Below are 13,808 nucleotides of genomic sequence, written 5' to 3'. Positions count from 1 at the left end.
ATTTCACTTAATTGAGATTCAAAATTAGTATCCCCTACCAACAAAAATGATTGCAAAAGTCAATCTGTTAGTTTATCTGTAATGAGATTTCAAACATTTTATTTTTGAAAATTTTTTCACACAGATAGGTGCTGCTAAATATTTAAATCAATCGATAACCACATGATTTTAATTGAGCATATTCACTGTGTGAAGGGCATTTATAAAATTCTTTAGATTCTTCTCTTGATATTTGTCTTTATTATGTCACTGCAAATTAATCACTTTCAGTTAAATGGATTTTGAAATATGGAAATTTCCTTTGTACTTGCATGAGGTGTGAAAAACACTGCTGGAACTGCAGTTTGAGCTCATATAATATAGCTGCTACAAATCTGTGTGGGAATGGAGATCTTCTTAACTTTTCATAGCACTTTTTAAAAAATTACTTTTTGTCATTAAATTGTTATTTGCTTTCTAAATCACTTTTATAGCACTATAGGTTTCACATATGAGGACTGTTTCACCTTGTAATCTTAGGCTGAGTTCATTAAGAACCATTATCAAGTCTGCAAGACCTAATTTCCAAAGCCCAGTTCATTCACAGTGATTAAAGGCAGTTTGCCTCAGAAACATTTCGATCCTGGTCGAGCTCAAAATATCATAATAAAACTTTACTACTATTACTAATCCATCCAACTGCTTCTATTTCTTTTATTTATTTGACTGTGTCAGGTCTTAGTTGTGGCATGCAGGATCTTCACTGCATCATGCAGGACCCTTTTTTGCAGCACACAGACTCCCTAGTTGTGGCTTGCAGGCTTCGTAGTTGCAGTGCGTGGGCTTAATTGCTCCGTGGCAAATGGGATCTTGGTTTCCCAACTGGGGATTGAACCTGCACCCCTTGCATTACAAGGCAGATTCTTAACCACTGGGCTACCAGGGAAGTCCCCCCACTTCTATTTCTGATAAAAGATCATATAACTGATGATGATTAAGTCTGTGAGAGCACATGAAGTTCCCCACTGACTATATGAGTTCAATAACCCATGACAGGTTCAAATATGCTCTGCAAGTATTGATACCTGCTGTTGAGTAACAAAGTAAATAACCACGGAATTTAAACACCTCACAGTTTCATGAGCTTTGTAAATTAACCCACTAAGCCTTTTTCTGCTTCACACATATTTTTACCACAACAGTTGTAAATGAATCTCAGCAGAGTCCATTTCAGGTTGTATTAAATTAGTGCTTTTTCAACTTCTTTAAAAAAATTCTCTCCCAGCATGTTCTACACAGACTGTTTACAGAGGCTAATTCTTGCTGTATCAGTAACATCTGTCAACTCATCAAGAACCAATGACAGGGAATTTCCTAGCAGTCCAGTGGTTAGGACTCAGCACTTTCACTGCAATGGTCCAGGTTCAATCTCTGATCAGGGAACTGATCCCACAAGCCAAATAGTGTGGCCAAAAAAGAAAAAAAAGAGCCAACTGACAATCACTTGAAATCATCTGTCTTGTTTTTAAATGTTGCTATGTTTAGGAACATATTGGAATTATGGACATAATGTTATATAACATATTCATCCATATGAATATATGAACATAATGGAACTATGTTGCTTCCAGTGTTCTTAACTCTTCAACCAATTGTTCTTGCTAAAAAGGCTACTAGCCAAGTAAGGATTTTCCCTAAATACGTGTTTTTCATCTGCTGCAATTACATAATTTAATTAACTCACAACTGGTAAATAGCTACCTTTACTTCAGAAATAAGCCACTGAGAAACTTACTTTGAAGTTCCATTTTCACTTTTTATTTTTATGAAGAAATTCTTCTATGATGAGATATCCCATTTTAAATGTTCTAATTTTTCTAACATTGCTTTTCTGTGTGTTGGGAATATCATGATGAATAGTTAACATGGTAGTCAATATATATGTGTATTCTTTTAGTATAATTATACCGTCAATGCATAAAAAGTACAATGCTTTGTGTTTTGGTAATAATACATTCCACACTACTGTGAGACTGAAAGGAATAGACGCAACTAATAGAATAAATCAAAAGATGTTTAACTATATTTTACTCCCTAATAACATAAATTTTCTATAAAGATAACCAGTATAATTTCTCTTCACACAAAATAAGAAATGACTTATTTTGTGTATTGAGTAAAAAAAATTCTAAATGGACAAGACAGAAATAATACAACTGAAAAATAGAACCGGTTTTATCATTCATAAACTTTCTTATGCTTTAAAGTGAACAACTTCTCAATATTTACCACTGTCATTTCAGTATACCATTTCATAACCTGTCATTCAATTACAAACCAATGCACCATATAAGATGGGTTTTTTAAATGTATTTATAAAAACTTCAAAATTAAACTTACTATTTCTTTCTGTTCTCTTGGAAAAGAAGAAAATAAGCACTGTTCTTATGCTCCAGATGCTATAGAAGAAGCAAAAATCGGAAACAAAAACCATAATTAGGAGACATGGATTAGAAGCCACATTAAATGAAAACAAATATACATTTCTAATTACAGTCAGAGACAACGTTTCCCTTTGTATTTTGAAAATAAAAAAGCACTCCTTTCAGAAGCCACCAGAAATCTACCTGTGCTTTCAAAGGAGGAATTCTCAATCTAAAATTCATGGACCTCCTGATGGTCCCTCCAAATTGTGAAATTGCCTTTGTGCACCTAAGTGCATTTCTCTGGAGGGACCGTTGCCCTTATCATTCTCAAACGGATCTATGAATCCTCCAAAAGATTACGAACAAATTATAAAATTCCTTCTTACTAGGTAAACATGAACTCTAAAACTTTATCTATTTCTATACATTAGGAAAAACACATTTTACAAATCCAGAGCATTATACAAATGTAAGTTGATACTCCTTCCCTGTTATTGAATATTAGAGGGAACTTTACCAAATAAGCTATCTTGAGAAAAAACAAAATATTACAATCAAATAAATAATTGACAAGTAAATTCAGCTAAACATCTCCTTTCATAAATTTTGTGAGTAATTCTTTAGGCTTTACATTAGTAAGACATCAAATGATATTAAGAGAATTAAAAGAAAATCGAAGAATGATCCTCATCACAGACTTGCCCAGGTCATCTCTTAAATTCAATGTAAATAAACCAAATTCCTTTCTCCATAGAACATATCAGAATAAGTATACAAACATTATTATTTTATAAAAGAAATACATTGTATCTATATGTAAATTCAAATAATAAGTATGAAAACTAGTTCTTCACTCTGAAATACATCATTGCTATTCCTGGAATCAGCCTTCAAGGTCACCACCAGTGAACTCTGTCTCCTGGTATTCACAACTCTGAACTTTGTGTAGCCCTCTCTCACCAGTGTTGGTCTGTGTGACCAATAGCATACGACAGAAGTGATAGTATGTCACTTCAAGATTAGGTTATAAAAATACACAGTTTCCATCTCAGGCCTCTTCAGCTTGCTATCTTTCTCTCTTGGATTACTCACTCTGAGAGAAGCCAGCTGCTATGACATGAAGACCTTCAGGGAACTCTACAGAAAAGCCCATTTCATGAGAACAGAGGTCTCTGGCAAACAGCCAGGAAGGAGCTGAGTCCTGCCAACAACTACATGTGTGAGCTCAGAAGTAAATTCTCTAGCCTTAGTTAAGCCTTGAGATGATGATTGTAGCCCCAGCCAATAGCTTAACTGCAATTTTTATATGAAAAAAGACCCTGGGCCAGAACCATCCAGCTAATAAGCTGCTCCCACATTCTGCCCCTCAAGAACTGAAAGAGAAAATAAACATTTGTTAAGCTACAAAGTTCTGGGGCAATTTGTTACATAGCAACAGATAACTAGTACATGTTTTTTGTATTATGACAATTTATTTTTATGATATGAAAACACCAAAATAACCAGCAGCAGATTCCTACATAGTACTTGGACAACTACCCTAGTACTAAAAAAAAAAGACACTGGCCTTCTTTATCCAGGGAAGGGAGATGAAAAAAAAGGTTAAACATACAACTCACAACCCTCAAAGATTCTACAAGAGTAGAAAAGTCCCATAATACTTCCCCACTGCAAATCCACTCAAACAGCAGCAAACTGAGAGATGATTTGGGGGTGGGGAAAAAAAAAAAGTACAGAGGAAGAAAACAGGACACAGGAGAAGGAACTGCAGAGATAAAGACTAAAACTCTGTAGGAAATCTATTAATTTTCTTAAATGGTAGATATCTGTAAAAGTATATGTAATTTTCAAAGTGTAAAAGTTGTAAGAATGAAAATACAGTCCCTTACTTCATAATAAAACTTACTAATACCCCTTTGTGGACAACAAATTCTTCTTTTGGTTTTTATCAGAACAACTGGTGGAGAAAAGGAGCTGTCAAACAATACACATTTCTAACTGTCAAGTCTTCAAGACTTAAAAAGACAGACTATAATACAGTTAGCTATTTTTTAAAGAGAAGTTAAATGAAATTCTTTTAAATAGCTAATTCTTTAAAATAAAATTTAGGAAAAGAACTAAAGTACTTCTGGAATATGTGTTCTAGTTATCCCAATAAAGATGTTGCACTCCCAATAATTAAACATAACTTATGACAATACAATAACTTGTTTGTCAAGATATTAAGGATATTTCTACTGACTCCTATACTTTGAGAATAGTGGCATAGTCTCCATTTGCCCCTTCTCGGAAATCATCCAAACAGAAGGGAAACAAAAACACAAATTCATTTTCTGATAAAATTAAGATAAGCTAAAACTCATCTCTCAAAATATGTGAATGGGCTCCCCAAAACAATAGAGATCATGCTGGGGCTCAAAAGAATAAAAGCAGAGAAGGAAAACTGCTTATCTCACTAAAAGACAGGAAGATAAACTTCTCAAAGTGTAAAGGTTAGAACTCATGTTTATTACAGTGAGAACAAGATACACATGCTACAAGCAGAAATTCCCCAGTTTGGTTCCAACAGTGAAACAGAAAAATCAGGGCTTAAAGAGAAATCACTCATAAATACCCTATTTACAAAGAATATTCTGTTTCTATGGCAGCATGGCAGAGAAGTTTTGAATTATGAAAAATTTTATACACAGTTGCCTAACCTTATTAGCCAGAGACAAATAAAAGCTGAACAAACTAACATACTAAACCCTGGATCATATGGAAAATTATAGATAGCCTAAAATGTAGGAAGACTTGCCTCTATACTCTCACATAAACCTCTTACAAATAACTGGACGAAAGTAAAGTAAACATACCACCTACCTATAGATTTTGTTTGTAAGTTATAAAAACCAAAATCAAAATAGAAAATTATGTTTCAAAACTTAGACCAACATCTTTCATTTAAATGAATGTAAATGAACTAAGCTCACCAGAGCAAAAGAAGAAGACTTTCAGACTAGATCATAAAATAAAAACCAACCCTATAATGTAAACTGACACCTAAAACTAAGTTTTTTGAAGGTTGAAAATTAAACAATGGACAAAAAATATAGTAGGCAAATACACACAAAATAAGGTTTGATCATAATATGACACAAAATTAAATTCAAGACTACCCCCCCAATCAAACAAAGCTTCAAACTAGAAAAAGGTTATTTTATAGCATTAAAAAGGATGAAGTTTCTTTCCAACAAATACAGCTGAAGCAACTGAGCATCCACAGGCAAAGAAAGCAAGCAACAGACAGGATCTCAATGGAACCTCACATCTTATATTTAAAAACAGGCTCAAAATGGATTATGAACTTAAATGTAAAATGTTAGAAGGAAAAAAGCACAGCAAATAAAGAAGAAATTCTTCAAGACCTACAGCTACAGGGCAGTTTTTTGTTTTTAACTTTTTGTCTTGCATTGAGATATAGCCATTAACAGTATTGTGATACATTCAGGTGAACTGCGAAGGGACTCCACCATACACATACACATATCCACTCTCCCCCAAATCCACCCTTACCGTCCAGGCTGCCACGTAACACTGAGCAGAGTTCCATGTGCTATACAGTGGGTCCTTGTTGGTTATCCATTTTAAACACAGCAATGTGTACATGTCCATCCCAAACTCCTGAGGTATCCCTTCCCCCGTCCTTCCCCCTGTCAAACATAAGCTCGTTCCCTAAGTCTGAGTCTGTTACAGAGGGGTTCTTGATAACGAATGCACAATCCATAAAAGGAAAATTGTAAATAATAAATTTGGCTCTGTGAAAAACCGTTTATAAGGATGAAAAGACAAACTACAGACTGGGAAAAAATATTTTAAAACCATATATCCAACAAAAAACTTCTATCTAAAATACATAAAGAACTTTCAAAACTCAACAGCAAAAAGACTAATAATTCAATTAGAAAATCAGACAGCAAACATGAATAGAAATTTCACTGAGAAGATGATACAAATCGAAAATAAACTCATGAAAATATGTTCAACATCACAGCCATCAGGGAAATGTAAGTTAAAACCACAGTGATCTATCAATCCACACCTATCAGAATGATCAAATTAGAAAACAGTAAACGCTGGCAAGGATGCAGAGAAACTAGACCACTTAAACATAACAGTGGGAGTGTAAAAAGGTACCTCTACTCTGAAAAAAAAAAAAAAGCCTGTGGCTCAGATGGAAAAGAATCTGCCTGCAGTGCAGGAAACCCAGATTCAGTCCCTGGGTTGGGAAGATCCCCTGGAGAAGGGAATGGCAATTCACTTCAGTATCCTTGCCTGAAGAATTCCATGGACAGAGGAACCTGGCAGGCTACAGTCTATGGAGTCTCAGAGAGTCGGACACAACTGAGCGACTGAATACACACACACTCTGAAAAAAAGTTCAGCAATTTCTTATAAAAGTAAACATGTATTTACATGTGGCTCTGACATTACACTCAGGTATATACACCAGAGAAATGAAAACTTACATTCAGACAAAAACCTGTACACATATATTCATGGAAGTCTCATTTGTGAGAGCCAAAAACTGGAAAACATCCAAATGTCCTTCAACAAGAATAGGACTAACAAACTGTGCTACATTAATGCCATGAAATACTACTCAGCAATAAAAAGGAATTATTGTCATACTTAACATTTTGAATGGATCACAAGAATATAACATTTTGGATGGATCTCAAGAATATGCGGAGTTTAAAAAGCCAATTCCAAAAGGTTATATAGTATGTGATCCGATTTTATAATATTCTTGAAATAAAAGTATAGAGATGGAAAACAGATTGGGGTGGCAGGGGTTAGGAATGGGGCAGGTGGAAGAGAGCTGTTATGACTATAAAGGGGAAGCAAAAAGGAACTCTGCACAATTCTGGATCTAAATTGTGGGATAGTTATATGAAGCTACACATATGATAAAACTAAACAAATATAAAATACATACACACAAATGAGCATATGCAAAACTAGTGAAATCTGAATAGGCTCTATGAATTGAACCAATAACGATATCCAGCTGTGTTATTTAACTATAGTCATGCAAGATGTAACCACTGGGGAAGCTAGGTGAAGGAGAAATAGGACATGCTTGTATATCTGTTTTTTCCAATTTTCTATGAATCTGTGATTATTTCAAAGTAAAAAGTATTTTTTAAAGGATGTGCTTTCAGTTTAGGAATATCTACTCATCAAATAGAAAAGTATCAACATTCATATAAAGGAAAACTAAAGGAAATATAGCAAGAAGTAAAAGTACATTGTTACTAGGATACAGAAGACCTATATAACACAGCAAGGTCATTTTCACTGATACTATCAAACTCTGTGTATGTGGGAAAAAAACACTATCTTCAGGTATTCATGAAACACAGCAAGTAACCAAACAGCATGCCACCAAAAAGTCTCAATAAGATCAAAGAAGTAGAAATATTATTAAACAACATTCTCTGAAAGAAATACATTAAAACTAGAAATAGGGTCTTGGTTCAAAATGGCGGAGTAGAAGCATGTGTGCTCATCTCCTCCTGCAAAAGCACCAAAACAGCAACTAACTGTTGAACAACCATCGACAGGAGGACACTGGAACTCACCAAAAAAACAGATACCCCACGTCCAAAGACGAAGAAGCCACAGCAAGACAGTGGGAGTGGAGCAGCACCATCAATGAAACCAAACCCCACACCCACTGGGTGGGTGACCCACGGACTGGGGAACTGTAATACCAAAGAAGCTTTCCCACTGTTGTGAAGGTTCCGAACCCCATGTTAGGCTGCACAGCCTGGGGATCTGACAAAGGGACTGGGAATCCCCAAGAAATCTGGCCTTGAAGGCCAGTGGGATTTGATTATAGGACTTCTATTGGACTGGGAGAAAGAGAGACTCCAGTCTTGAAATGCACAAACAAAATTCTGCATGTACCAAGACCCAGAGGAAAGGAGCAGAAATCCCACAGGAGACTGAACTACCTGCTCGTGCTGAAGGGTCTCCTGTGGAGGCCTGGGTCGGCAGGAACTTACCACAGGGACACTGGCAGCAGCAGGCCAGGAAGGTCCTTCTTGGCATAAGTTCTCTAGACACCAGGGCTGGGTCGCCTCAGGCCAAACAACTACCAGGGAGGGAGTGCAACCCCACTCATCAGTAGATAATTTAATTAAAGCTTTACTGAGCAAGGTCCTGCCCACCAGAGCAAGACCCAGTTTTTCCCATTGCCAGTCCCTCCCATCAGGAAGCTAACATAAGCTCTTAGCCTCATCCATCAGAGGGCAGAAGGAAGAAGCACAGTTCCACAGCAGCTAAAACAAAAACCATATTATAGAAAACTAACCATGATGAAAAAGCAGAAAGTTATCTCCTAGATGAAAGGACAAAACCCCAGAAAAACAATTAAATGAAGTAGAGATAGGCAACCTTCCAGAAAAAGAATTCAGAATAATGACAGTGAAAATGATCCAGGAGCTTGGGAAAACAATGGAGAAGATGCAATAAATGTTTACCAAAGACCTACAAGAACTAAAGAGCAAACAAACAAAGATGAATAGTATATTGAAGAGAAGTGAAGTCGCTCAGTCGTGTCTGACTCTCTGCAATCCCATGGACTGTAGCCTGCCAGGCTTCTCCATCCATGGGATTTTCCAGGCAAGAATACTGGAGTGGGTTGCAAGGAATCAATAGCAGAATAACTGAAGCAGAAGAACAGATAAATGACCTGGAGGACAGAATGGTGGAAATTACTGTTGCAGAACACAATATAGAAAAAAGAATGAAAAGAAATGAAGACAGCCTAAGAGATCTCTGAAAGTGAAAGTCACTCAGCTGTGTCCAACTCTTTGTGACTCCATGTCCATGGAATTCTCTAGGCCAAAATACTGGAGTGGGTAGCCTTTGCCTTCTTCCAGGGGATCTTCCCAACCCAGGGATCGAACCCAGCTCTCCCACATTGCAGGCAGATTCTTTACCAGCTGAGCAACCAGTGAAGTCCTAGGGGACAACATTAAACACATCAACATTCACATTATAGGGATCCCAGAAAGAGAAGAAAGAAAGAAAGGACCTGAGAAAATATTCGAAGAGATAATAGCTGAAAACTTCCCTAACATTTGAAAGGAAATAGTCAACCAAGTTCAGGAAGCAGAGTTCAGGCAGGATAAACCCAAGGAGGAACACATTAAGGCATACGGTAAACAAACTGACAAAAATTAAAGACAAAGATAAAATATTAAAAGCAACAAGGGGGAAATGACAAATAACATAAAAGGGAACTCCTATCAGGCTATCAGCTGATTTCTCAACAGAAACAAGCCAGAAGGGAATGGCACAACATATTTAAAGCAATGAAAGGGAAGAACCTACAACCAAGAATACTCTACCCAGCAAGAGTCTCCTTTAGATTTGATGGAGAAATCAAAAGCTTTCCAGACAAGCAAAAGTTATGAGAATTCAGCACCACCAAACCAGCTTCACAACAAATGCTAAAGGAACTTCTCTAGGCAGGAAACGCAAGAGAAGCAAAAGACCTACAGAAAATAAATCCAAAACAATTAAGAAAATGGTAACAGGATCATACAGATCAATAATTATCTTAATTGTAAATGGATTATATGTATCAACAGAAAGACACAGATTGGCTGGGTGGATGAAAACATGTGCATGTATGCACTTTCACTTACATCACTCTGCTTGATCTTCCAAATTGTATGTAATTATTTTATACTGTTAGATCAATCATGTTCCCATTATGGCTTGCAACTATGACTATCTTTTATTTTTCAACTATTGATTGTGAAAACTGATAAATATATTTTATTATTGTAAAAAAAAAAACTGCCAATAATAACTAAGCCAAAAAACCAAACATACAAATACACCCTGCCATCTAGAAATAACCCTTAAATTATAAAAACTTATAAAAAAATGCAATGATGTCTTAAAATAACCAAAGTAAATACACATCACCACATATTAAGTCCTGTGGGATAAAACTAAAACAGTCAGAAAATACCATGGCCTCAAATATATGCACCGTGTATTGTGTTAAGAAATAAGAATGAAAATAAATATATTAAAGCATTAATTTTGAGTAACAAGAATAAAGTAAACCTAAGCATGAAAAAATAATTAATAAAAAGAAGTCATTTTTTTAATCTGGTTCTTTGGAATAAAACAGCTAATAAAAACAATTCAATCAAAAAAGAATTACAAATATACAAAATAAGAAACAATAAGGAAGCAGCAATCATAGCTACAAGGAAGATTTTAAAAATCAATTAGAGACAGTGATTACTACTATTACAACACTGCAAATATATTTTAAAACTGCAGAATGATTAACAAAAGTAACCTTGGAAGAGAGAGAAAGCCTAAAAAATTAACTACTATTGAATTTTAAAAGTTGTTAAGAGCTAGCTGCTATTAAAAAACACAAAGCCCAAAAGATTTCAAATGGAATACTACTAAACCTGTAAAGGACAAATACTGCCAGTACTATTTAAACTGTTACAGACCATTTAAAAAGAAAGAAAAGCTTTCTAATTTTTTACAAAATGACTGCAACTAAGAAAGTAGAAATTTTCCTAGAAATCAACATTTTGGCATTTGAATTCAATATTTAATATGATCTATCATATAAAGAAGTGTAAGATGAAAAATTATCTGGCTATCTCCATAGATGATGAAATAGCATTTAACAAAATTCAATAATCTTTCTTAAAAAAAGCTAAACAATATACAAAAAGCTAGAAAATTCCTTAACATAAAATATATGTCTCAAACCAAAAGTCAGAATAATGCCCAATGGGGAAATTAGAAGCATTCCGAAAGAACAAGTCAAGGATGACAACTATCTTCTCTGTAAGTTAACACTGTCCTGCAAGTATTAGCCAACACAATTAGGAAAGAGGGGGGAATATTCTGAAAAGAGTCAAAAAATCTAAAAGGAGGTGGTAAAATTATTGCTATTTACAAATAATAAGATTGCATACTTGTAAACTCTCAAAGAATCAACTAAAATATTTATTAGAAACTGTTCACCTGAAACTATCACAATATTGTTAGTAGGCTACACCCTAATACAAAATAAAAAGGGTCAAAAAGTAAAATTTTAAAAAGAAACAATAAGACAATTATTATGGTTGAATACAAAACTAGTACAGAAAATCAGTTAAGTTCATATACACAATCAGTTCTAAGATAGTAATACTAAGACATACTAAAATCCCTTAACTCATATTCATTAAATTATTTCTGTTGTTCCTTTCTGAATGAATCTGATGTTATTTGAAAAGTAAGTCGGAATGAATTTCTGTTGAATATTATCAGTGACTTGCACTGTAAATTTATAAAGGTGCTCTAACATGAAAAATTGGAGTTTCAATAAAACAGAACTACACCTTAGATTCAGTAAACATTTTAAATCCTTCATAGTAAGTGTTTTTACTGTACTGAATTTAAAAATGATAAACGTTAAAATGCAGCAGAATGTCTAAAACTCAAACAACATAAACCTTCCTCATTTTTACTGAAGGATTAACATTCCATAAATCTCTGATGATTTTTTAGCAATAATCATATACAAAGGAGTTTTTACTTATTTGGTCCTTTTTGCCAAATTTAAGTGCTTTCTTTCTAACAACTGCACAAAACCCATCCAATTTATTGAAATGTTTTAAGATGAGACTTAGCAATATATAAAGCTAAAAGTGAAAAAATACAGATCTCAGTATTTATAACTATGTTGACTATTTTGTCAGTTTATTTAATCATCAAAGGGTTTAGCAAGAGTTATTTTCACATTCAAACAAAAATAATCTATATTGGTATAATGAACAAGCTTTATTTTTTTAAGAAAATAATTTTTTTATTAAACAATGTTGAGTAGAATTATTTTTTTAATTAACTAATTGGAGACTAATTACAATATTGTGGTGATTTTGGCCATACATTGACATGAATTAGCCATGGGTGTACACGTGTCCCCCCTCCCTCCCCATCCCATCCCTCAGGGTTGTCCCAGTGCCCTGGATTTGAGTGCCCTGCTTCATGCATCGAACTTGAACTGGTCATCTACTTCACATATGGTAATATACATGTTTCAATGCTATTCCCTCAAATCATCCCACCCTCGACTTCTCCCAGAGTCCAAAAGTCTGTTCTTTATATCTGTGTCTCTTTTGCTATCTCATATATCGGGTCATTGTTACCATCTTTCTAAATTCCATACATATATACAAGCTTTATTTTTTTTATTTTATTTTATAATGGAAAGGGAGATATAACTCAATACCATTTTCCCCCAATGAGTTGAAATGTTATCTTTATCATGTATAAAAACCATATGCAATAAAAATTCCTTTGGAGATTTATTTCTGGATTCTTGTGTCTCTCTTCCTTTGGTCTGTGTCTCTATTTAGACCAAACTTTTACTTAATGAAATTTTATAATACATCTGAAGCCTGGTAGACCTCTGCTCCTTTTCTAGATTTTTCAAGACATTTTTATTTGCTTACTTTTCCATTAAAAATTATGGAATAAGTGTACCAAGATTTTTAGTCTTTTTATTGTGATTACACATTTTTAGATTAATTTAGGGAGAACCAATCTCATTACAATACTGAATCTCCCTATCCAAGAATAGGATTTGTCTCTTAATTATGTCTCAGTACATAATTCTTTAAATACAAAATTATATCAAGTGAATATCTATGTTTTAATAGCTATCAATATTATAAAAGGGATGCCTGCAAAATTATTTTCTTACCTACAAAAACTAAGTAGTCTCCTTGAGTAAATATCAAGAGGTGTTCAGATACCTTCTTCTTTACAACTATAGTTGATGAGAGATACTTTATTATATTGACTATGCCAAAGCCTTTGACCGTGTGGATCATAACAAACTGTGGAAAATTCTTAAAGAGATGGGAATACCGGACCACCTGACCTGCCCTCTGAGAAATCTGTATGCAGGTCAAGAAGCAATAGTTAGAGCTGGATATGGAACAGACTGGTTCCAAATCGGGAAAGGAGTACATCAATGCTATATATGGTCACCCTGCTTATTTAACTTCTATGCAGAGTACATCATGAGAAATGCTGGACTGGATGAAGCACAAGCTGGAATAAAGACTGCCGGGAGAAATATCAATAACCTCAGATATGCAGATGACACCACCCTTACGGCAGAAAGCAAAGAAGAACTAAAGAGCCTCTTGATGAAAGTGAAACAGGAGAGTGAAAAAATTGGCTTAAAACTCAACATTCAGAAAACTAAGATCATGGCATCTGGTCCCATCACTTCATGGGAAATAGATGGGGAAACAATGGAAACACTGACAGACTTTATTTCTGCGGGCTCCAAAATCACTGCAGATGGTGACT

The 13,808-nt window shown here is 34.7% G+C and overlaps 1 protein-coding gene across 4 annotated transcripts in view; it reads right to left on the bottom strand.

Moving 5' to 3' along the window:
• Window positions 1-13,808, bottom strand: part of LNPK (lunapark, ER junction formation factor) — a 93,929-nt gene that overhangs the window by 65,252 nt on the left and 14,869 nt on the right. For all 4 annotated transcript variants that reach the window (XM_027557089.1, XM_027557086.1, XM_027557080.1 and 1 more), the window contains one exon: window positions 2,380-2,438. In XM_027557089.1, coding sequence (XP_027412890.1) covers window positions 2,380-2,438 — 59 coding nt within the window. The remainder of the gene's footprint in view (window positions 1-2,379; window positions 2,439-13,808) is intronic.

This window comes from Bos indicus x Bos taurus, chromosome 2, assembly GCF_003369695.1.
Source record: "Bos indicus x Bos taurus breed Angus x Brahman F1 hybrid chromosome 2, Bos_hybrid_MaternalHap_v2.0, whole genome shotgun sequence".
NCBI lineage: Eukaryota > Metazoa > Chordata > Mammalia > Artiodactyla > Bovidae > Bos > Bos indicus x Bos taurus.
The sequence above is the reverse complement of the archived record's forward strand: the minus strand, read 5'-3'. Positions and strand labels throughout refer to the sequence as shown.